At 35.0% G+C, this 26,611-nt stretch overlaps 1 protein-coding gene across 5 annotated transcripts in view; it reads left to right on the top strand.

Moving 5' to 3' along the window:
* Positions 1 to 26,611, top strand: part of CCDC57 (coiled-coil domain containing 57) — a 275,586-nt gene that overhangs the window by 92,496 nt on the left and 156,479 nt on the right. For all 5 annotated transcript variants that reach the window (XR_012481117.1, XM_074260497.1, XM_074260496.1 and 2 more), the window contains exons 7-8: positions 12,044 to 12,244; positions 23,478 to 23,636. Coding sequence is in view for 4 of the 5 variants with exons in the window: in XM_074260497.1 (XP_074116598.1) it covers positions 12,044 to 12,244; positions 23,478 to 23,636 (360 nt within the window). In the remaining variant the exon portion in view is untranslated. The remainder of the gene's footprint in view (positions 1 to 12,043; positions 12,245 to 23,477; positions 23,637 to 26,611) is intronic.

Raw genomic sequence — 26,611 nt, 5'->3', positions numbered from 1 at the left:
ATATCCATGTTGAGAGTTATTTTTTGGGTTGTTGAAAAAGAATGTTTGCTATGACCAGCAAGTTATCTTGACAAACCTCTCTCAGTGTCTTCCTTGCTTCATTTTCTATTCCAAGAACAAACTTTCTGGTCTTCTAGTTATCTTTTGATTTCCTACCTTAGTATTTGAATCCCTTGGGATTAATGCTACTTTCTTTTTGGTATTATTTTTAGATGTTGCAGATCTTTGTAGAACTAAGCAACTTTGGTGTCTTTGGCACCAGTGGTTAGAGTATAGCCTTGTATTACTATGATGTTGACTGACTTGCCTTGGATTCAAACAGATATAATTTTGTTATTTTTGAAATTATACTCCAGTACTGCTCTTCTCACTCTTTTGTTGACTATGAGGGCTATTCCATTTCTTCTAAGGGAGTCTTGCCCACTGTAGTATATATAATGGTTACTTGAATTAAATTTACCCATTCCCATAAATTTTATTTCACTAATACTCAAGATATTTGATGTTTAATCTTTCTGTCTTCTGTTTGACTATATCCAGTTTATCTTGGTTTATATATCTTACATGTGGGGTAATATTCTGTAGAGGGATGGAACTCTGAAAAGTTATACTTGAATCAATGATAGCAGGGTGTTTATAGTTAAGCACCTACTCAGTGTGAGATAATGATTCTCTAAACATATACTTAATGTGATGATAATGTAGTGGTTCTATGGCACATGCTCAGTTGCTATGCTAATGTAATGGTACTGAAATAGTTAAGGGATGGGAAAACTGGGAACAGGCCTCTTAGCCACAGACACAGAGAAGACTGGAAACTTCAGATTCCAGACTCTGAACTCCATCTTTGACCAGCCTCATAGTGGCTGTGCTCCTTCATCACTTCTCCACTAAGACCAAGTACTTGGGCTGTTCCTGAGGTCCTCCAGAGAGCTAGCCTAGACATTACATTTTAGTGCTTAAACATGGGGGCCCAGAGATGCAGGGCCTTACAAAGAAGGCACAAATTAGTTTGATTGACACAATCATAAACTCAGTGGAGAAGTTCCTGTGACCTGGAAATATTTGAGTGAGTATAAAAATAGACAAGTGGGAAACTTTGGTAAAGGCTAAACTAGTCACTTGTGTTTTTCAGCTGAAATGGGGCAAATAACTAAGAAGAAAAACCTTTTCCACTTGAAGGAAAGTGTGTAGAATGAATAGTTAAGTTAATAGAGAAGCAAGGTTTGTTGATAACTTTGTTGATCACTATACTCTTACAAATATTAGAGTGAACATCTCCTTGGTTCTCTAAGGAAGAAAAATTACAGCCAAATATGTGAGAACTAATGAGAGAGCAACTAATTGAATATTATGAAGCTATGAGTCTTGGTTCAATTCCTGAGGAAACATTCCTTATGTACAGCATAATACAATTGGTTTTAAAGAATCCCACAAGTTATAAAAAAAGGAGAAGTGTTAAGGTGGAGAGCCAGACAAAGAAGTGTGTGGAGAAAAAGCAGAAGGGGGATGGTATGACAAAGCAGCTGAAAAGCATGGAGAATTGGACAAGAAAGGAGTTAAGTACAGAGCTGATGAATTTAAGGGGTGTGGTGCTTCTCACTTTCACACCCTAATTATACCCCAGCAGGTGCCATTAGGACATTCCTTATCTCTTGACCCTCCTTGCTCAATTTCATTTTTTTGGGTGGAGGGAGGAGAAGAAGTGGGAGGGGCAGTGACACCACCAGCACTGCCCATGAAGCAGTTTTGTCCACCTCCTATGAAACTATTACAAAAGGCACTAGTTAAAGCTAAAGAGGAAGGACAGGATACATCTGGTTTGAGAATAGAAGCATACCCTATGATTGAAGAGCTTGACTCTTCAAATCAAGAAGATTCATTCCTTTTAATCTGGAAATTATCCAGACCTGAAAAAGGCTTGCACTCTTTATGGGTCTACAGCATCTTATGGTAAGATGCTATTAGATAATTTGGCTTTTGAAATTTTAATCCCTAATGATTGGAAATCTATAGCAAAGACATGTTTAGAACCTGGACAAAACTTGTGGCTTTCTGAGTATAGTGAACTCTGTGGAATACAAGCCTAACAAAATAGGCGATCTGGAGGTAATATACTAGTCACCTTTGATTAACTAACAGGTGTAGGTCCTTATGCAGACACTTTAGCACAGAATAATTATCCTATAGTAGCATATGAGCAAATTGCTTCTGCTGCTATCAGAGCATGGGGCACCCTTCCAAGAAGACAAGATAGAGGGGAAGCCTTCATGAAAATAGTGCAAGGACCAAATGAACTCTTTGCTGAATTTGTGTGACATCTGCAAACTGTCATATGAACTGTAGGTGAAAATGCAGCAACAGAAATTATGATAAGACAACTTGCTAGAGAAAAAACTAATGAGGTTTGTAAAAGGATTATACTAGGACTATACAAGGATGCTCCTTTAGAGGAAATCATAAGACACTATACTTTTTATACCCAGGCTATAATACAGACTTTCCAAGATCCAAACATGGGAAGACAGGGTCCCTTTTGACAAAGGACTTCCAGAGAGAATCATCAATGCACAGACTTCTAATAGGCAATTTGGTGATATTGCCCAGATTTTGACTCCCAGAAACAGAATCCAGGAATATTTTTGACTGCAGCTGTTAACAGCTGACGGTCCATGCTCACTATCTATGTAAATGGCATACCATTGAAAGGGTTGGTAGACGAATGCAGATTGTACAGTTATTAGAGGTAACAATTGGCCCAATCATTGGACAAAGATTAAGGTAGTAGTAATATGTCTGACACAGGAGAATCAATAGCAGCTGAAATTAGTGCTACCCCTTTGAGATGGATATTTGAAGGTGAAACAGGAGTTTTTATTCCTTTTGTAGTTGAAAGAAATACCCATCAATCTATGGGGAAGAGACATTTTAAAGCAGTTAGGATTACAATTAAATACTTTGGCTTTTTAGGCAGGGCTGCTGTTGAAGGCCTGCCTGTACTCTCACTTGTTCTCATTCAATGGAAAACTGATACTCCATTGTGGGTAGAACAGTGGCCCTCAGCAAGTGAAAAAATTCAGGCCTTATTAGATATAGCACAGGAGCAACTTGACCAAGGACACTTACAACATTCTCTAAGTCCTTGTAATTCCCCTGTATTTGTTGTAGGAAAGAAATCTGGAAAATGGAGGATGTTAACTGATTTAAGAAAAGTAATCGAACTGATGGAAACTATAGGAACTCTTCAGCCTGGGCTTTCATCTCCTACTTAGTTGCCTAGAGAATGGCCTCTTTGGGTTATAGACAGTAAGGATTGTTTCTATTCTATCCCTCTAGATCAGGAGCATATGAAAAGATTTGCCTTTTCAGTGCCCAGCGTTAACTTAACTGACCCTTATAAAAGCTATGAATGTTTTGCCAGAGGGAATGAAAAATGGTCCTATTATGTGTCAAATTATGTGGCTACTGCTCTTACTCCAGTAAGAAAAGCATTTCCAAAAATTATGTTGTTATATTACGTGGATGATATATTGGGGTGTGCACCTGAGGAGCATTTGCATGTTAGATGCATGTCTACAAAATACCATAGAAACAGTAAGGAACTACTAATTGCATATAGCTCCAGAAAAAAGTGAAAAGCACACTTCTTTTCAATATTTAGGAGATGAAGTATATCCTAAGGTGCTTACAGTACAAAAACTTTCCTTAAGAACAGAGAAGCTAAACACCTTAAATGACTTTCAGAACTTGATAGGAGGTATCCAATGAACATGTCCAGTGTTAGGCTTAACTATCAAATACAACCATTATAGACATTTTAAGGGGAGACAATGTTTTAAACTCACTCTGACAGCTCACAAAAGAAGCTCAAGATGCTTTGTGAGAAATTGAACTGGCTTATCCAATGTGGTTGAAAGAGTTACTCAAAACCCTTGGAAATTGCAGTTTTTGCTACAGTAGTCCTCCATCAAGGAGATGTGATAGAGTAGGTTAACCTCCCAGCACAACTTGAAGAAAGTCTTACTCCTTACCCAGTGCTTGTGGCTAGAATTTTATTAAAGGCCATTAAGCGAGTAATATTATCAGGATAAGTGTGATAAGATATACACCTTTTATACCAATGCACAAATGTATATTGTGAAACCATCCCAGGGTCCAAATTTTACACATGGGTCTCCATTAAAGATAACATGGCTATTACATAATTGGCAATGGATTTGTGAAGAAAAGTTTTTTAAGGTTTCTCTAAAAGCACCAACTATCTTTACAGATGCATCCAAACATAAGATTTGTGCTATATACTCTCATGACTTAATTATAAAGAGAGTAGTCAGAACTGCTTTTCAGTCCATTCAGCAGAATGAATTGTATGCAATCATGCTAGCTCTTACTTATTATACAGGAGATGTTAATATAATATCTAATTCAGTCTATTCAGTAGGTGTGGTAGAAAGAATTGTCACAGCCCAAATAAAGTTTGAAGCTTCTAATATATATCAGCTCTTTAAGGAACTTTAAGAGCAAGTGAGAAAGCATCCAGGTAAGATTTATATCTTACATGTCCACTCTCATAGTGGACTTCCAGGTCCTATTTTTTATGGAAATTCAAGGGCAGATAGCTTTCTAACTATGTTAGCCAATACTCCTTTATTCCAGGCAGTCCAAGAATCTCATTCTAAATATCATCAGGCTGCTTGAGCTTTATGTTTAAAATTTGGGATAACAAAAGAGGAAGCTAGAAGCATAGTAAAAGCTTGTCCAGCTTGCCTTCCATTCCACGCTTCTTCACTCCCTCCAGGGAAGAACCTTCGTGGTTTGAGACCCAATGAAATTTGGCAAATGGATGAGACCCATTATAAATCTTTTGGTCGTCTGTCTTTAATCCATGTTGTAGTAGACACCTTCTCAGGATTTACTTTTGCAATACCAGCAGCAAAAAAGATTGAGTGATGACTGAATTCCTTATACAAGCTTTTGCAATTATGGATGTGCCACAAGCAATAAAAACAGATAATGGGCCTGTATATACGTCTAAACCTTTTGCACACTTATGTGCACAGTATAAGATTTTACACACCATTGGCATACCCTTTAATCCTCAAGGACAGGCAATAGTAGAGAGGAGAAACAAAGACATCAAGACACTCCTCGAAAAACAAAAGAAAGGGGGAGCCACAGGTAACCCTAGGGGACTTCTAAATTTAGCTCTTTATACAATTAACTTTTTGATTTTGATAAAGATGCACTGGCTCCAGCAGATAGGATTTATAACACGCCAGAAGGGCAGTGTACAGTGTGAGCAGCTCCACTATTTTAGATAATCACCAGGTGATGTAGAAAGATCCAGAAAGTGGTGAACCAGGGGACCAGATAGGTTAACTGCTTGGGAGAGAGGGTTTGCTTGTATCTCTACAGATGGAGAAGAAATTAGATGGGTGCCAATGAGCTGTATTTGCCTTGTCCATCCAAGAGAGACGGAGAAGACCTTTGAAACGAAGGAGAAGACCCAAGAAACATCTGGTGGTTCCATCTCTGACTACATGTGCCACTGAAAGAACATGGCAGTTAACCCTATGTGTATGGTAATTGACTCATGAACATCAAAAATTCTTAATGAAACTTCTGCAAGACTTCAAAATCTACAGGAATCATTGGATTCCCTGACACATGAAGTGATGGAAAATACATTAGTCTTGGATTATCTCTTGGCTGCTGAAGATGGTGTATATGTGGTTGCTATTTATATACCTTCCTTCTAGGATTTATGGACATGTTTATTATGTGATTCATGTTGTTACATCATTACTAGCCTGTGCCATATTACCATGTGCTTGTGTAATACTTCCCATGCTGATGGATTTATGTATACCAGTTTCAACTTCAGCCCAGAGGAAACTTGTTAACAATATCTGGTTTGACTCCCCATTTCCCTTTGGTGTTTTTACCTCCCTTCCTGAGAAGTCAGGGAGGGCGTGATCACCTATATTCTAAAACAAAAGAAATCGGGAGATGTAGAGGGCCGGAACTCTGAAAAGGTATACTTGAATCAAGGACATCAGTGTGCTTATAATTAAGCACCTACTCAGTGTGAGATAATGGTTCTCTAAACATATATTTCATGTGATGTGATGTAATGGTTCTATGGCACATGCTTAGTTGCTGTGGTGATAAAATCGTACTGAAGTATTTAAGAGAATGGGCCTCTCAGCCACAGACACAGAGAAGATTTGAGACTCCAGATTTCAGACTCTGGATTCCACCTTTGACCTGCCTTGTAGTGGCTGTGCTGTCTTCATCACTTCTCCATTAAGACAAAGGACTTGGGCTGATCCTGAGGTCCTCCAGAGCTGGACATTACAATATTCATTTTTAAATATTAGTTCTGTTGATTTTTAATTCAGAGTACAATGTGCAGTAAAAAAAAAATTCTTTTTAAGAACACAAAATATAGATATAAAGTTCATTTTAAATTGTTTATTTAATAAACTTATAATGAAAATCAAACATATGTACTAACATGATATTAGTTAGAAACCACATATTTCTGACAATTTGGGGACAGAGGTAAGGGGGATCCATTACTCATTTACTCAATTCACATAAGCTCCAACTTCTCTAGCATTGTAAAATCTGTTCCTTCTAGGGAGAAAATAGATTTTAGATAAATTTGATAATTTCTAAGCAGTGGTATTGAGAAAAATTAATTTTAGCATGCAAATGAAAATGATATTAGAAACTTAGAAAGTAAATACATTTCAGCAATTTGAAAGGGTTAAATAATACTCAGCTAGAACATAGGAGTTTCCTAGAAAAGATCTGTAGCCAGTCAAGAGTTGAGCTTGTCCACATACTTAAGGCAAAGTTGATGAAGAATGCCTGTTACCCAGATTATGAATTACATTTGGATAGAGAGTCTATATAAAGCTTGTTCAACAGTATGTATATCTGAAACAGTACAAATGGATAAAAAGTTCAATCTAGAGTTGAATCAGAGTAGAATAGGCTAGATTGCTTTAGGAAAGCTAAGAACTCCTTTAATAACCCAAAATTTTTCATATAAGCAAAAGCTTATTCCTGGGGCAGCTAGGTGGCGCGGTGGATAGAGCACCAGCCTTGAATTCAGGAGGACCCAATTCAAATCTGATCTCAGACACTTAACACTTTCTAGCTGTGTGACCCTGGGCAAGTCACTTAACCCCAGCCTCAGGAAAAAAAAAAAAAAAAAAAAAGATGTTTAAAAAAAAAAAAGCCTATTCCTTTAATACCAGTATTTTATGGTGTTGTAATGGGATAGCAAGACTTGGAAGTATAGACATGAAGGCATGAACAATTAAAAATGAATGTTACATAGAGAACAACAGAAAGACAGTAGATATAAATACATTATAACATAGAACCAATGAGAACCTTTAAAGACGGATTGCAATAAAAGATGTCATCAAGGAAATAGATGATAGGAAGGAAAAAATGGATTGTTCACATGGTAAAGATGAGAAATCGGTGAACAGCCAGAGTGAGCCTTCTCAATATCAGAAAAAATTGAAGGCCTTTGGCACATTGGTGGATATTCCAGATGAACTTACAGAGGATATTATGAGTCACACAAGATACGGTGTGGATGGATTGTGATTTGCATCATTAATAGAAACTTGAAATCAACAAGATCACAAATGCATTTGAATATTTAATTAAAATTCTACTCAGTTTTGCAGAATAAATATTCTTGCATATGCCTTTTTCTTTTTTGCATATCACATTTCATACTTTATAATAATTGCCATATAATCTTTTATGATTTTAACTATAATTCTTTGGTATTTGATAGATTTTTTTTTTCTTGACTGCTTTGGTATTTTTATTTGAACTTGAAGTTCTTAGAGTTTGGTAGTAATATTTTTGGATGTGTTAAATTTGGAACTTTTGTCAAGTGGTAACTGCTTCTAGTAATCCTAAGTAGTTTTCTCTTATTATTTATTGAAGCATTATTTTTTGTAGTGGTTTTTGGGGTGCTGGTGATTCTTATATTTATTTCCCTCATCTTAACTTCTTGGTGAGTTGATTTTGACTCACATGTTCTTCTGATTCTTCAGTCCTTTAACTTTGTCCTTTTTTTTTTTTTTTTTTTTAATTGAATCATTAAGTTGCTTCAGATCTATTTCAAGGCATCTACTAGCTTGGTCAGTTTATCCTTCTGTTCATAACTGTTTATTTTACTTCCAAGTTTATCCTCAACTCCTCTAATTTCATAGGATCATAGATTTGGGGCTACAAGAGTCCTTAGAAATTATTAAGTTCAATTTCCTCGTTTTGCAGATGAAGAATCTGAGGCCCAAGGAAGTGAAGTGACTTGCCTATAGTCACAGAGTTCTTGGATTTGAATCCAGATTTTCCTCACTCAAAGTCTGGTGCTACCATGCCTGCTAGGCCAGCTCTCATTTATTTTACTCCTTTATCTCCTGTTTTATTCTCTGGTCCTGAAGTTTTATTAGTCAGTATCTTTTTCTGAGATGAGCAAGAAGAAAGGGGAGGTGAGTTCAAGTTATGATTCTCCTGGAATTATTGTCTTTTTCTGAATTTTATCTTGAGATTCTCTTAATCCATAGTATTTCTTCATTGCATCAGGAGTGGTCTGAAGTGTGTTCATGTCATTAGCCTCTTTCCAGGGATATCTGTAAAGTTCCTTTCCTTTCTCCCTCTTTCAAGATTTTTTTGATTCTGCAATCTTGGACTTATTGTTCATCATTACAGGATAAGGTGAGAATGGAGGAATGTAAGTGTTTTCTTTACCTTGAGTAGGACTGCAATAGGTCTGCTTGAAAATAATCTCTAGACCCTGAATCATCTAAGCATCAGGATGTGACACTGAGAGGAGTGGATAGTGGTTCTTCATAGGTTGATTCAGAGTAGGATCCCAGTCTTTATATCCTGGGTAGAATATTCAAAACTGGCTAGTTTTTTTATTTTCTTGCCAAAATTTTGTACTGTCAGGTTTAGGATCTGCTAACCCCACAATCTTGGGTAGAATAAGTAGCCAGGTTCTACTTCTCTTCTGCAGTCCCAGAGTAGTCATTGTATTATGTATTCCAGTGTAAGTGGATCCCTAGGGCTGATGTCTTAAAGCATCCAGCAGCAAATGTGACTTTTCAATGACATATATATGGCTCTAAGCTTGGGTAGACAAAGTGGAGTGGAGTCCAAACTCTGGTGAGTGGGAATCTCCAGGCAAGGACCATCAATCTGATTCTGACAGGTTGAGGGTAGGACCATAAATTATTACTAGTAACTGGGAGTTAAGGAGAGGTGTCCAGCTAAAGTCAGGAAGTCTAGTCTTAGAGGATACCAATTAGGTATCTGAGATAGGACATCTGGAGTTTTATCTTCTGGAATGCCAAATCTCCACAGCTCTAATTATCTTTGTTCTAATGAGCAGAAAAGGGATGTTGCAACCAGGGAACTGAGGCAGGACAATTCAGGGATACTGAGGCAGGACAATAAAAATATCTAATTAGGATCCTGCATAGCTTTAGACCTTGTAGTCCTAGAATAGAATCTAGGCCTTTTTGGAAACCTTCTTATATTAAAACCCAAATGAGATGATGTGCCAGTTCCATTGTATGTCTCTTCTTCAATCCTAAATTCATCGATAAAGCTGGAGATTAAGATAATATTGATATGATATGTTGCCTCTGTGTTCTTCTGTAATTTCAGATGGAACAAATTAATTGGTTTTTTTTTTTATTTCAATAGTATTTTATTTTTCCAATTACATGCAAAGATAGTTTCTAATATTCATTTTTGTAAGAGTTTAAGCTCCAAATTTTATTCTTCCTCCCTGTCATATCTCTCCCCCTCCCCAAAACAGTAAGCAATCTTATATAGGTTATACATGTATGATCATTTTAAACATATTTCCATATTAGTCATGTTATGAAAGAAAAAGCAGAACTAAAGAGAAAAACCACAAGAAAGAAAAAGCAAACTGTTAGGATTACTAGGTGAGAACTCAGGTTGTCTGGACAGTGACAAGGTGAAAATTCAGGTTGTCTGGACAATTACAAGGTGAGAACTCAGGTTGATTTGATAGAAGGAGCAAGCTCATTGGCTGAAGTGGTTCTTCCCAGAAGCCCTTGCATTATCCCACGCCCATTCTCTGGGAGGATAAAAGACACAACATTGGGCCCAGAGAGCAGATTGGCCTGGAGAAGGATAAGAGCTGGAGGAGATTCAGAGCCAGGATTCAAGGAGAAGACTCTGCATTGCATCAGGCTTGACGGGGCTCTCTGCAGGAAGGGAAGTCACTTCTCTGGACAAGAGTTAACAGCAACTGCCTGGAGACAACGGTTCGTTACAGGAAGAAGAATCTGTCGGAGAGATTTGAGTAGAAGACACAGCAGATCTCTTCCCAGAGAGTGATCCGGCAGCTTCTGGAGACGACAGCTCGCTACAGCAAACAACAAAAAAGTGAAAATTATATGCTTTAATCCACATTCAATCTCCATAGTTCTTTTTCTGGATGGGGATAGCATTTTCTATCCTAAATCCATTGGAATTTTCTTAGATCACTGTATTGCTAAAAAGAGCTAAATCTATTATAGTTGATCACTACACAATGTTTCTATTACTGTGTATAATATTCTCCTGGTTCTGCTCACTTCACTCAGCATCAATTCATGTAAGTTTTTCCAGACTTTTCTAAAATTAATCTGCACATCATTTCTTAGAGAACAATAATATTCTGTTTGTGTGAATTAAAATGATCTCACCTACAATAAAAGAGACTGAGAGAGAACTCTGAGCCAATGGCACTTCATTAAAGGGTCTGTGGTTCCCTCCAAAGAATTGCACCTCATATTTTATTCACAATTTGAGATCTCTCCTCCTACCAGGGCTCTATTTTTATAGGGCTAGATATCCAGATATTCAAGAACAGCTATAATAACAGAATAATTTCATTGATTGACATATGACACATGAGCTAAAATAAGCAAAATAATATTCTGCAGAGTCACAAGTTAGATGAAGCAAGGAATATTGCCACACAAGATGAACAAGCATTTCCTTGGGTTAGGCAAGAAGAAGTGGTACAAGTTATCACACATTATTAGTGATCTAGTCATAAGATGGTCATCTGTTCCTGTTGAATTAGAGATTGGTCCAGATGTACAAAACTATTTTTGGAGGTCTTTCTGTGTCATCATGACAGAAAAAAAAAAAAAAAAGGCAAAGGGCTGTTAATTGATTTCCTAATTGATTTCCTATAATTAAGCAAGTAACTTTACAGCTCTGGGGCCCCTGCTGAACTCCAGACCCAATCACTGGTCATGCCAGACTCCTAAGTGATCTTGGACTAGACAGTTGTTTTACCCTAACCTTTTGTTGGCTCTGTCACTCCAGAATTCAATTTGAGAAGTTATTTTGAAGTTGTTTAGAGGGGAATATTGGGAGAGTTCAGGCGAGTTCCTATCTCTAGTCTACTATCTTGGCCTTGATAGGTGTGCTTCTACTCAAAATTATATTCAGATTTCAGTTTGGGGAGAAATAGGGAAAAGAAGAAAGATGGTAGCAGATAGAAGGGTGTGGCAGGCCTATAGGTCTATAAGGTCACAAACAGTCAGACATGATTTTTTCATCTCTGTTTTTTCATCAAACTTACTGCTTAGCATTTTCCATTTGAGACACAAAGGAATTAATTCACCTTGATTTATTTTCAAAATTAGACCTTATATTCATTTCAATTTGGCAGAATAAATGCAAGTCTAGACACTGAGATACCAATTTAGGAAGAGCCTTTTAGTTGTCTATATAAGACACTGCTCTTCATGATTTGAAAAACACCCAAAGTATTTTATGAGATAGCTGAAAATTATGCTATTACAAAACTACTATTACAATACAAAGTAAAGTTATAACTGCCACAACAAAAAGTACAGATTCTCATATAGGAGGGAAAACATTTCTGGCTGACAAGATCTAGAACTAAACTCAGAGATTTTAAATTAACTTGCATCCAGGCTATTTCCTACCTTCTGGTTTTGTTTTTCAGACATGAAGAGCTGGATCGCTTTGCCAGAGAAAAAGATGCAGTGCTAACTGCAGTGAAGGAGGCTAATATAGAACATGTACAGAAGTTGGAGGCCAAGGTTCTTGAACACCAAGCCAGTCATGATACTCTTGAGATGGAACTGAGAAGGGCTGAGTGGAGACAAGTTGATGCCTTAAAAGAGAAGGATATTATCATTGCCAAGTGAGTTAGATTCTCTTATTGATAAACTCAAATGAAAAGTACCCTCATTATTATGTTTCTGATTGTATGCTCATAATAAGAAAATTACTTTCATATGTGTTCTTTTTCTTGTGGATTAGTGGTTATTATTAGTTATATATTATTATATATTACTAGTGATTATTATCTTTCTTTTAAATAAAGAGAATTGAAGACACCTATAAACGAATTATCCACTAATAGATATTTCTGTGGCTTAACTATAAGGATGTGAAACACATCTATTTGCCCATTATATATTACTCATTTTCTTTTTGTTGTTGTTCTTATTGACCAGAAGTAGTTTTAGCTAACTAAAATTAAATTCCATTTCATATGTAAGAAATATGGCATAAATGTTCAATTATAATATTTAATATTACTCAGATAACTTCCGAAGTAGTGTTCTTCCCACAACCTTACACTAGACTTGCTTTTTTTTTTTTTTGTTATTTATCACGAGATGGACTAGGTTTACTTGCTATTACAGAATAGTCTGTTTTTTATTATTAATGTTTGGTAATATTATTTTAGTAAATAAAGGACTTTGGTGTAGTGCTGTTTTTTTATTATACTCAATAAGAATTCCCTTTCCCCTGGACACACATTCTAAGTCTTATCTATCTCTAGGGATCATCTTCCAACTTGCATTTGTATTTTTGGATAAATGGCTTTGTCATGAAAACAAAAACAAGCAAACAAAACCCCAGGAAGTTAAATATTCCTTCACAGATTCATTCATTAGTTAAAAACTGAGCATCATGGTGCTTAGCATCATGGGCAATATGACATAGTACTTGCCCTCAAATAACTTATAATCAAATTTAGGAAACAGGTATACAAATAATTTTAATTGTATGTAAATATTCCATAAGAGAGAAAGCTAGGGAGGTTCAAAGCAGATTTTTTTCTCATACAAGAATAAGCTGGATTGAGGAGGAGACTTCAACTGGGGGAGACTTCATGGAAGAAATTTTAATCTACATCTTAAAAATTGGTGGGATTTAAGAAGACAAAGATTGAGAGATAGGATCTCAGGCAGGAATACTCAGAGGAAAAAAGAAGAGTAATAAGTGATTGGAATTTAGCTTAATTCAATTTATCTATATCACAGGATGCTTGAGGAAAGTAAGAGATAAGGATAAAAAAGTAGATTGAAATCAACTTGTGGCAAGTAATGCCATTTTAATGAAATGAGTTTGAGCTTTACTTATCTGACTGTGGAAGACTATTGAAGTTTGGTTTTGTTTAGGGAAATTGAATTTATCAAACCCCTGCCTTAGAACAATTATTCTGGTAGTAGTGCCTAGGATAGATTAAACTCAGGAAACAAATTCAAACTTGTAATGTAATGAAGAATATGATAGAAGGGATATGAGGAGTAGACATCATAAGAACTTTACTTTAAACTGGACTGGACAAAGTAAGGTTGAGTGCACACTTATAAAAACACACAATGAAGTGCAGAAATTGAACTTATCAGGAAACAGAAACAGAGAGGGGGAAAGGATATTAATGAAATGCAAATTATGTTCAATAAAGAAAGGGCTTCTTATGAAATGATTAAAAATTAATTGGTGATGAACAATCCTAACAAATAGGATTGATTTTTTAAAAAATCATAGAGTAATTTCACTAAAAATAATGACAGTGACACCAAAATTTTGGGGATGTAACGAAAGTACTCATTAATAGAAAATTTATATTTCAAAAAACTGACCTATAGGGAGAGAATGAGCAGATAAGTAATTTGAGCATACAACTAAAAAAAATAAAAAAAATTAGAAAGACAATAGATTTTAAAATCTCATTTAAATATCAAAATAGAAATCAGGAAGCAACAATATTGAAAAGATAAGAAAAATGTTTTAATAAATAAAACTGGAAACTACCTTTTTTGGAAAGAAATACTAGATAAACTATTAGATAATTTGCTTTAAAAAAAGAGAGAGAGAGAGAGCAAAATGATTTGTTTCAAATACGAAAAAGGTGAATTAGCCACCAATGAAAAAGAAATAAAAAATTATTAGGAACAATTTTGTCCAATTAAATGCTAGAAATTCTAAGTGAAATAGAAGAATATTTACAGAAAATAAAATAGTCATATTTAAATAATAGAAAATAGAGGATTTGACTCAAACTTGAGCGGGGGAGAGAATGAATAAGCCTAGGACCAGATTAATTTAAAAGCAAATCCAAAGAAATAAAATGTTTTTAAAAACAGGAACATAAAGAGTCCTATCAGATTCCTTTCAGGAGCAAATATGGTCTTGATATATAAATTAGGGTGATTTAAAACAGAAATAAATTTATACCTATATCTATATCAATATCTATAGTGACTATTTATGTAAAATTTCAAAGGAAAATGTTAGCAAGGAGTCTACAGAATCATCTTATAAAAATTATACACCATTATTATGTTGAATTTTATCAGAGATGCAAAGCTAGTTCAGTATTTGGAAAATTGTAAATATAATTGACTAATTTAAAAACTGAAACAACAAAAATTTTATGATAAATTTTACAATATTTACATCCATTTCTGTGAAAAATACTAGAAAACATAGACATCCAGGATGGGAAAGCTGTTGTACATGGAATCTACTGGGAAGCTCTTAGCCAAAATAAAGCAACATTGGTTACTCTGTCCTGATTCATAATGCCAGTGGATCAGCAGACTAGCTGTGAGACCTTCAACACAACTACAAAAGGCAAATAATGAGCCCCTGAACTCTAACATAACAGGCGAAACTTGACCAGACCTACCTATTATAGTAGAAATGGCTGCAGCACTACTGGCTCCTGGGCAATGAGAATCTCTGTCACTCAGTAGAGGAAGCTCAGGACAATCTCCCCTGTGTCCTAAGAGCAAACATCAACCTTTAAAATAAGCAAAAAAGCAAAAAGAACTCTTACCATAGATAGCCACTATAGAGACAGAGAAGAACTGAACCCAAACCCTGAGGACACTAAAGACAAAATGCCTCCAGATGACACCTTAAAGGGGAATATGGAACTTGTCTCCAGGCTCTCTTGGAAGAATTTTAAAAAGGATCTTAAAAAGAAATTTAGAAGAAAAATGGGGGAAGGAAATGAGACCTTTGCAGGAGGATTTGGAAAAGGAAACACAGAAATTGTTTGAAGTAAACAACTCCTTAAAAAATTTTTGATGAAATGGAAAAATATATATTGAAGAAAACCACTTCTTAAAAAATAGATTTGGCAAAATGGAAAAAGAAAACAACTCCATGAATTGGTGAAATGGAGAAAGAAAACAACTTAAAAATTAGAATTGACAAAATGGGGGAAAAGTACAATGAACAAAATTCATTTAAAAGTGCAATTGACCAAATGTAAAAGGAGATAGGAAAAAAAAAAAAAAAAAGCTAACTGAAGGAAATAATGCACTGAAAATTAGAATTGGACAAATGAAAGTAAATGATTTAATGAGGCATCAAGAATCAGTCCAATAGAACCCCCAAAAATGAAAAAATAGAAGAAAATGTAAAATATCACATTAGAAAAACAACTGACCTGGAAGATAGATCCAGAAGAGACAATTTAAGAATTATTGGATTACTGGGAAACCATGATGAAAAAAAGAGCCTGGACATCTTTCAACAAATCATCAAGGAACACTGCCTTGATGTCCTAGGTCAAAGTATAAAATAGTCATTGAAAGAATCCACCAATCGAGTTGTGAAAGAATCCAGCCATTCTGGAGAGCAATCTGGAATTATGCCCAAAAAGTTATCAAACTGTGCATACCCTTTGACCCAGCAGCGCTACTACTGATTATATCCCAAAGAAATACTAAAGAGCGGAAAGAGACATATATGTGCCAAAATGTTTGTGGCAGCTCTTTTTGTTGTAGCTAGAAACTGGAAGATGAATGGATGTCCATCAGTTGGAGAATGGTTGGGTAAATTGTGGTATATGAAGGTTATGGAATATTATTGCTCGGTAAGAAATGACCAGCAGGAGGAATATAGAGAGGCCTGGAGAGACTTAAATCAACTGATGCTGAGTGAAATGAGCAGAACCAGAAGATCACTGTACACTTCAACAACAATACTGTATGAGGATGTATTCTGATGGAAGTGGAAATCTTCAACATAAAGAAGATCCAACTCACTTCCAGTTGATCAATGATGGACAGAGGTAGCTACACCCAGAGAAGAAACACTGGGAGGGGAATGAAAATTGTTAGCACTAATATCTTTCTGCCCAGGTTGCATGTACCTTCGGATTCTAATGTTTATTGTGCAACAAGAAAATGATATTCGCACACATGTATTGTACCTAGACTATATTGTAACACATGTAAAATGTATGGTATTGCCTGTCGTCGGGGGGAGGAAATAGAGGGAGGGGGGGTAATTTGGAAAAATGAATACAAGGGATAATATTATAAAATATATATATATATATATATATATATATATAATTAAAAAAAATAAAATAAAAATAAAAAAAATAAATTTAAAAAAAAAAAAAAAAAAAAAAAAGAAAGAATCCACCAATCACCACCTGAAAGAGACTCCAAAATGAAAACTCCAAAGAATATTGTAAGTAAATTCCAGAATTATCAGATCAAGTTGAAAATACTGCAAGCAATCAGAAAGAAACAATTCAAATATTGAAGAGCTACAGTCAGGATTACTGAGGACCTAAGTAGCTTTCACTTTAAAGGATAGAGGGTCTAAAGAATGATATTCCAAAAGACAAAGGAGCTTGGACTACATCAAGAATCAACTATCCAGCAAAATGAAGGTATTATCTTTTGAGGGAAAAAATGCACATTCAGTTATTTTTGATAAAAAGACCAGAGCCGAAATTTGATCTTCAAATACAGAATTCAAGAGAAGCATAAGAAATTAAAAAGGGAAGGGAAAAAAAACATTCTTTTAAAGGCTAAAATGTTTACATTCTTACATAGGAAGATGATATGTGTAACTCTTGAGAACTGTATCTTTGTTAGGGATATGCTTAGAGGATGTAGGTATAAGGTGATGTTAATTAAAAAAAAAAAAGAAACTGGGGGTAGAAAAGAGATTGTATTGGAAGAAGAGGAAAGGGGAAGTAAAAATGGGATAAATTACATCATATGAAGAGGCAAAAAAGATTTATTACAGGGAAAGAAGGGAGGGGGATGAGCATTGTTTGAACCTTAATCTCATCAAATTTGGCTCAAAGAGGGAATATCATATGTACTCAATTTGTTACAGAAACTTGTCTCGACCTATAGGGAAGTTAGGAGAGAAAGGCTGATAGAAGGGAGGGCAGAAGTAGAAGAAAAAAAGTGATAAAGGAGAGAGGGGCTGAAAAAAAATGGAGGACAAATTGAGGAAGATGGTGGTCAGAATTAAAATACTAGTGAGAAGGGAAAGGGGAAAAAGAGAAAAATATAAGCTGGAGAAAATAGGATGGCAGAATACTAACTGTGAATGTGAATGAGATGAACTCTCCCATAAAATGGAAATAGATAACAGTGGATTAAAAGTCAGAATCCTAAAATATATTGTTTACAAGAAACACATTTGAAGCAAAGAGAAATATACAAAGTAAAGATAAAGGCTGAAGCAGAATCTATTATGCTTCAGCTGAAGTTAAAAAAAAAAAAAACAACAGGGGTAATGATCCTGATCTCAAATCAAGCAAAAGCAAAAATAGATCTAATTAAAAGAGATGAGGGAGGAAACTACATCTTGCTAAAGGGAACCATAGAAAATGAAGTAATATTAATACTAAACATATATGCACCAAATGGTATAACATCCAAATTCCTAGAGGAGAAGTTAAGAGAATTGAAAGAAAAAATAGAAAACAAAACTATACTAGTTGGGGATCTTAACTTCCCTCTATCAGAACTAGATAAATTAAACCACAAAATAAACAAGAAAGAAGTTAAGGGAATAGAATTTTAGAAAAGTTATGCATGATAGACCTATGAAGAATTGTAAACTAAGGAGGTAACCATTGATTGAGAAATGGGTGAAAAAAATAGGTTATATGCATGTAATGGAATACTATTGTACTATACAAAAGAGTTTCATTTTAGAAAAATCTAGGAAGATTTGTATGAATTATGCAGATTGAAGTGAACACAACCAGATTAGTTCAACAGTGACAATAATATGGTAAAGTTAAACAATTTTGAAAGAATTAATAACTCTTACTAGGGAAATGATCAGTCATGACAGTTCAGAAATACCTGGCTAATTCCAGTGGTCTTGTGATGGAGAGAACCATCTACACCCAGAGAAAGGGTTGTGGGGACTGAATATGGATCACAACATAGTATTTTCACTTTTTTGTTGTTTTTTGCTTGCATTTTGTTTTCTTTCTCATTTTTTCTCTTTTTGATTATTTTTGTGCAACTTGATCATTGTGGCAATAGATATAGAAGAATTACACATGTTTAACATTGGATTACTTGCTATTTGGAAGATAGGATGGGGGGAAGGGAGGGAGGAAAAAATTTTGGAATGCAAGATTTTGTAAGGGTAAATGTTGAAAACTATGTATATATTTTGAAAATAATAAGTTTATTAAATAAATAAATAGGTCTTCACTGGGAGAAAAAAAGAAAAGAAATGCCTGGAAAGACTTGTTAGAATTAATACACTGAAGTGAGCAGAACAAGAGTAACAATTTATACTATAATATGAATATCATAAAAATGAACAATTCTGAAAGACTTAAGAACTCTGATCTCTGCAGTTATCAACCATGATTCCAGGGGAATGGTGTTGAAGAATGCTACCCACTTCATGTACAGTAAAAGACATCATAAATAAACAATGCAACTTTTCCTATATAAGTCACATATACATTTTGATATATTTTTTAAATTAGAAGTATATTATTTGGGTAATTACTACTTCATAGTAAATGTCAATATCTGATATTCATAGGTCTCTCTTTTTTTTCTTTTTTTATTATTTCCTTAGAAATTCTTGACTTTTATTTCTTCAGATTTCTTATTTCTTCTTTTATTAGTTCTATAAAATAATTCTTTAGTTGTTGATTGGTATGTCACTGAATAAGTCAATTAATTTGGATAATGTTGCCATTTTTATTATATTGACTTGCCTTACTATATAAGTAATTAATATTTCTCCACTTATTTAGATTTGTCTATAGTGTGAAGTTTTGTAATTATGTCTGTATAGTTCCTCCATGTACATTGAGAGGTTGACTTCTAAGTATTTTATAATTATTTGTTCAATAAATGTTAATTAAATGCCAACCATGCCAGACAATGTGCTAAGAACTAGGGATATAGAAGCAGGAATAGAGACAGTTCTTGCCTTAAACTTTTCTAGAGTTTATAATCTAATGGGGAAAACAACATGCAAGCAGGTATTTATGAAGAAAGCTATATACAAGATAAAAATAGGAAAAAATTAATAGGACAAAAGCACCATAATCAAGAGGGGTTGAGGAAGGCATCCAGTAAACCTGGACTTTTACTTGAAATTTAACTAAAGGGAGGACATTAAATTGAGCAAAATTGAAAGAACGTTTGAGGCATGGAGGACAACCAGAGAGAATGCTGGGAGGCAAAAGATGGAGTAGCAAGTTTGTGAAACAGCCAAGAAGCTATTGTCACTGAACTTAAGATGTATAAAGACTGAAAAGATGGGAAGGCAGTCGTGATTGTGAAGAACTTTCAATGCCGAAGAGATCATTTTGTATTTACTCCTGGAAGCAATTGAGAGCCACTGGAGTTTATTGAGTAGGGGGTGACATTAAAATTACAAAAGACACATAAGACAATAGTTAGTAGGGACAGAAGGATAAAATGAGAGTGTTTTTTCTTCAGAATGGAAACTTATTTATCATTTTCAAAAGAGAATCCAATAGACAGGGAGAGGTTGAAAATTAGTGAAAGCAGGGGAATTACAGAGATCTCAGTCTTTTGGAGGAGGCAGATAGAATGGGAACACTTGAACAAGTAGAGGAAGTAAAGGGTTAATCTTGGTAAAGAAGTACCCCCTTTCATTATGTGAGATAGTGGTAAAGGAAGATAGAAGAAGGCATATGAGTGATAAGCAGAGGAGGAACAGGAGAAAAGAGGAGTTCATGGCAAATGGATTCAGTTTTTTCCTGTAAAATATGAATCAGGATTCTCAGCTGATCAGGGAGAAGGGGAGGCATGGGAGATTTAATGAGAGATAAAAAGTTTGGAAAAGTCACTGTAGTAGGCTAGTGAGTTGGTAGGAGAGATATAGTAGGACTGCCTAACAAGATGAGGATCCAGTTGAGATTTTAACATAAGTTTATAGTGGACCCAGTCAGAATACTTGAATGATTTTCTCCATTTTTGTTTGACAGTAGATATAGAGCAAATGGTGGGAGTGATTGATCTAAACCTGAGGTTTGGTTGGGTGTAAATCAGTGATATGAATCAGTTAACTTCTCATTTTCTTTATTTTGTGACAAGAAAATATTGATCTCTGAATGGACAGTGAATTGGGTCCAAACTAAAGAGGAGAAAGGGGGTCTAGATGGCCCTTGAGAAATTGCATGTTCTTTAATAACACACCTGACTCTTCCTGACTCTTCTGTGCCCATTCATCTTTGTTTGAAACAGAGGAACAAACATTTTTGATCATGAAAAGTTTTCTCTTCTGTACAAACAATACTAATGCAAACAAGATTAGAAGGGAAGTAACAAATTGGGAAAATATTTTTACAGTTAAAGGTTCTGACAAAGGTCTCATTTCCAAAATATATAGAGAACTGACCCTAATTTATAAGAAATCAAGCCATTCTCCAATTGATAAATGGTCAAAGGATATGAACAGACAATTCTCAGATGATGAAATTGAAATTATATCCACTCATATAAAAGAGTGTTTCAGATCACTACTGATTAGAGAAATGCAAATTAAGACAACTCTGAGATATCACTACACCTGTCAGATTGGCTAAGATGACAGGAACAAATAATGATGAATGTTGGAGGGGATGTGGGAAAACTGGGACACTGATACATTGTTGGTGGAATTGTGAAAGAATCCAATCATTCTGGAGAGCAATCTGGAACTATGCCCAAAAAGTTATCAAACTGTACATACCCTTTGATCCAGCAGTGCTACTACTGGGCTTATATCCCAAAGAAATACTGAGGAGGGGAAAGGGACCTGTATGTGCCAAAATGTTTGTGGCAGCCCTTTTCGTAGTGGCTAGAAACTGGAAGATGAATGGATGTCCATCAATTGGAGAATGGTTGGGTAAATTATGGTATATGAAAAGTTTTCTCCATTGTCATAAAGGATATCCAGTCCAGAGTCAAGTCAAAAGGGGATTTCCCTAGAGGTCCTACATATTTTCTCTATTTTTCTCAAAAGAATAACCAAGTTAAACAGTCATTTTTCCTTCTTAAGCTAGCAGTAAATGCTCAATTTAGATAATTCCTCCTAGAATTTACTAACTTTATTTCTTTAGAATCTTATATATTTTCTAGTAACTTTACAGGTGTTACTCTGCTGTTCAGGTTTTTTTGAGTATTTCTGCTGAGCCCTGTTTTTGTTTTTTCATGTTTGTATGATACTAAACTTTCCTTTCATCTAGGCCAGGGAGTCTCAATTATCATTGGAGATAAAAATGTGATGGACTTAACTTGTGAAACTTAATTTGTGGATTGGACAAGTTGATATGTGTATATATTAGCTCTTTAGGGGAACTGGGAGTGAACTGGATGTATGATTTCACTTATTTTGGGAACAGAAATTAGATCTCTTTACTAATGCAAATTAGCACCTGTTCTGTAACTTTTAGTCTTAGAAAAGGCCATCAAAGCAACTGAAGCAGAAAAAGGGAAGAATTTATGACCAAGGAGGAACTAGAGAACATTATGAAATGCAAAATTAACAACTTTGATTACATTAAATTAAAAAGTTATTGCACATTGGGGGCAGCTAGGTGGCACAGTGGATAGAGCACCAGCCCTGAATTCAGGAGGACCCAAGTTCAAATGTGGTCTAAGACACTTAACACTTCCTAGCTGTATGATTGATCCTGGGCAAGTCACTTAACCCCAGCCTCAGGAAAATAATAATACTAATAATAATAATAATAATAAGTTATTGCACAAACAAAACCAACACAAACAAGATTATTCAAAGGGAAGTACAAAGTTGGGAAAAAATCTTTATAGTCAGTATTTCTGATAAAGGTCTCACTTCTAAAATATATAAAGAATTAGGTCAAATTTGTAAGAATACAAGTCATTTCTTGATTGATAAATAGTCAAAAGATATGAACAGACAATTTTCAGATGACAAAATTAAAACCATCTATAGTCATATGAAAAAATGCTCTAAATCACTATTGATTAGAGAAATGCAAATTAAACAACTCTGACATGCTACCTCACACTTCTTAGATAGCCTGGCTAAGATGACAGGAAATGATAATGATAAATGGAGGAGATATGGGAAAACTGGGATACTAATGCATTGTTGGTAGAGTTGTGAAATGATTCTGGAGACCATTCTGGAAACCAAACTGGAACTATGCCAAAAGGGCTATCAAACTGTGCATACCCTTTGACCCAGCAGTGCCATGATTGGATCTATATTCCAAGTTTTTAGCAGCTCTTTTTGTGGTCAGCAAAGAATTGGAAAATGAATAGATGCCCATCAATTGGGGAATGGTTAAATATGTTATAATATATGAAAGTAATAAGATATTATTGTTCTATAAAAAATTATGAATAAGCTGATTTTAGAAAGGTCTAGAAAGATATACATGAATTGATGCTGAGAGAAACAAGCAGAACCAGGAATACATTGTACACAGTAACAGCAAGATTGTGTGATGATTAACTATGAAAGACTTGGTTCTTCTTAGTGGTTCAGTGATTCAAAGCAATCCCAATAGACTTTGGATAGAAATCACCATCTGCATCCAGGTAGAGAACTATGGAGATTGAATGTAAAGATCATACTTGAACCTAAATCTTCCTAATTCCAACACCAGCCATCATTAGACCACATTACCTCTCGTTAAAACTTACAATATGTTATATTTGTGTTTATGTTTGTATGTGAGTGTGCACATATGCATAACATATACATATATATATATGAAATATATTTATATATTAGCACTATACATATGTTCATATATATGTTTACATATGAACATATAACATGTACAAATATATGTGCATTTTTTAATAAATGTTCTTTTTTGGTAGGCTTCAAGAGGATGTAGCATCAATGAAATCTGCTTGGGATGCTCAGATTGCACAAATATCCAAAGAAACTATTTCCAGAGACCTTCGGATCCATACACTACAAGAAGAGGAGGTAAAGCTCAAGGCACAACTAGCCAGATTCCAACAGGACATTGAAAGGTAAAAGCCCTAAGGTTATATTTATACTAATAATGAAGGAGAAGTACAGATAGAGGAGAGCCTAGTTTTTGGGCCTGAGACCAATTCATCTTTCTCTTTGAGGTTTTGAATGTAGACATTTTGTTCATTGTCCTCTTTTGAATTTGTGTTTTGATCTTTTCTATCTTCGTAGTAGCTTTCTCTGGTCAGAATCTTTATTTATTTGTTTATTTTTTTGCTCATTTTCTAGTCAGTTTTGTAACTTTTAAAGTTGAGTTCTATTCCTGCCCCAAGTTTCTTGTGCTGGGACCTTTGGGCCTGGTCACTCTTGCACTTGGATACCTGGGCCTGGGCTTGTCTTCTGCATTGAGGCACTCAGCCTTCTGGGCCTCACCACTTACCTGGTGTGCTAGACGCTGCAGCCCTTGCAGCTGATCCACAGACCTTGATTGCTGACCTATGCTGGGGTAGGGGCCTCTGCCTGGCTTTCCCAAATACCACCTGCACTGTGCTGTATCCCCTTTTACCTAAGCAGGGTTGACCTTTCCTGCACTCCTTCTAAGTTGTCTTGGGCTAAAAATGGTTTCACCCCATCCTTTTGTGGGTTTTGTCCTTCCATAATTCATTTTGAATTGTGCTTTAAAGTTGTTTGGAGGGGAATTTGGGAGATCTCAGGCAAGTTTCTGCCTTTTCCATCACCTCAAGAACTTAGTCCTAAGGATGATTTTGATAATTCTCTAGTATTTTTCAGACAGCTTTAGATCTGACTGGATTATCTATAATATTGGTTAGTGTAGTGAAAAGAGCACTTGACTTTGAGTCAAACTTAAAGTTCATATGTGGAACATTAATAACTGTCTCTTCTTAAATATCGGTCTTTACCTCTAAAATAATACTATCTTCCCTATCTAACCAGGAGGTTATATGAGAATCAAATTAAACAATAGTTTTGTGTGGATTTAAATTTTGTGACTTGAAGAATTCTGAAAATATCAATGCTTAGGAATATTTTATCTTTGATTTATTTTGTTGGTATTTCCATTGTTCTCCCTTATATCTTTCTCCTCTACCCCTCAGACTTAAAATCTAGACAAATAACTTATTTTATAGCCGTAGAAAAGTTTGGACCTCGTTGAAGAAAAAATATTAATACCAATACTATTCTCTGTATTTTAGACACAATCCTTTCAGACACAATTTATTAAACTATTATTATTAAAATCTATCCAAGTCATTTTTAGCTTGAAGAGGCCGATGTCTAAAATAGTATAGCTCTCATGTTTTCCAACATAATTCTTCCCCAAGAAGATTTTAAATAACATTTATAGACATCTTGAGCAAGGAAAAGATACATCAAAATACAGTGTAGATTAAAATTGCAGATTTGAGCAACCAAGTCACTAATTTATTTTTCCTACAATACTCCCATCCTATCCATTGATATCTTAATCTTTTTTCAATGAAAAAAGTTAGTGCGTGGCAAAGAAGTGAATAATACCAGAATTACTCTGTCTTAAGGTACCACCCTTAATCCATATGTGGGTAAAAAGACCACCAACTTAAAATAAATCAGAGGTATCTCAATGTAGAAAAACAAAGGAGTTTTATTTTGGCAAGTCTCGGGAGAGTTGGATGTCTCAACACCACCAAATGTGGTCTAGCAATAAAGAAAGGCAGGGCACAGAAAGCAAGCAGGAGTCTTGGGTAGCATCCCCCATAGACGGTTCCTCCGTTCTGATTAGTAAGAACAAATGGCCTCACATTTTGATCATAAATGAGAAAATACTTCTAACCCAATCACATCTCTAGGATTACTGAGTTATTTTCTATGGGGATTTTAATACTGAGATGTCAATAATTTGGTTTTGTAAAAATAGGTTATATGATCTCATTTTCGGTAAATCATATGATTTCTGGGAAAAAAAAGCTTGAGATGCAGCCAATCTCTGCTCAATTTTGGAGCACTGTCTCCATTTTGTGAGATAACTTTCACAATTCACTTTCATTCATCCATTTCCCCAAGAGAAGCCTTTTCAAGGATTTTTGAAAAAAATTTAAAGGAAAATAGTAGGCTCTTAAGGCTTTTAAAATATTTCCACTGTCTCCGACAACTTAAAATTACTTCTGGTTCATTTCATGCCTTTCAAGTTAAGGAAGCATTATGACATAGTAGATTGAAATTTGGATTGTTGCTTGGATTATAAACCAAAAGAGTGGAGTTTATAAACCAATTCTGTCCATTTTAAGTTATATGGATAAGACAATTAACTCCTCTGAATTTCCTTATCTATGAAACAGAAATAATGACAATACTTATATTGTCCCCTCAAAAATTGATTGGAAAGTGTTATGTAAATGTGAATTTTTCATGTGTAAATTATAAATTAATACTGGTTATAGTTAAATATCTAAAATCCATATCTCTCATATCCTTATATTTTGAGGTCAGGGCAAAATAAGATAAGGTGAAAAAATTGCTAAATTTGGAATTAGAAGATCCCATGATCTGGACCCCGTGCCTAGAATGATCTTCCTCCTTATTTCCCCGTCTTCAAGTGTTAGCTAAAGTCCTACTTTTTTCAAGAAGTCTTTCCCAGTTCTCTTCAATCTTAGATCTTGCCTTTTAAGAGTATCCTCAATTTATCTTATATATAACTTTTAAGGTTTTTGTTGTTCAGTTGTTTCAGCTGTATCTCATTGTGATCTCATTATGGAGTTTTTCCTGGCAAAGATACTGTAATAGTTAGCTGTTTCCTTCTCCAGCTACTTTACAAATGAAAAACTGAAAAACAAAGAGGGGAAAAAGGGACTTGTCCAGGATCAGAAAGCTAGTAAGCATCTGAGACTGGATTTAATGATAATGATAAAAAATGAGTTTTTCTGACTCCAATCCCAGCCCTCTATCCACTGTGTCATCTAACTGCCCATTTATAACTTACTTGTATATTGTTTTTTCCATGTTATCTTTCTTATTAGATTATGAGCTCTGTTGAGAA

The sequence above is a fragment of the Sminthopsis crassicaudata genome, chromosome 4, assembly GCF_048593235.1.
Source record: "Sminthopsis crassicaudata isolate SCR6 chromosome 4, ASM4859323v1, whole genome shotgun sequence".
Lineage (NCBI taxonomy): Eukaryota > Metazoa > Chordata > Mammalia > Dasyuromorphia > Dasyuridae > Sminthopsis > Sminthopsis crassicaudata.
The sequence above is the reverse complement of the archived record's forward strand: the minus strand, read 5'-3'. Positions and strand labels throughout refer to the sequence as shown.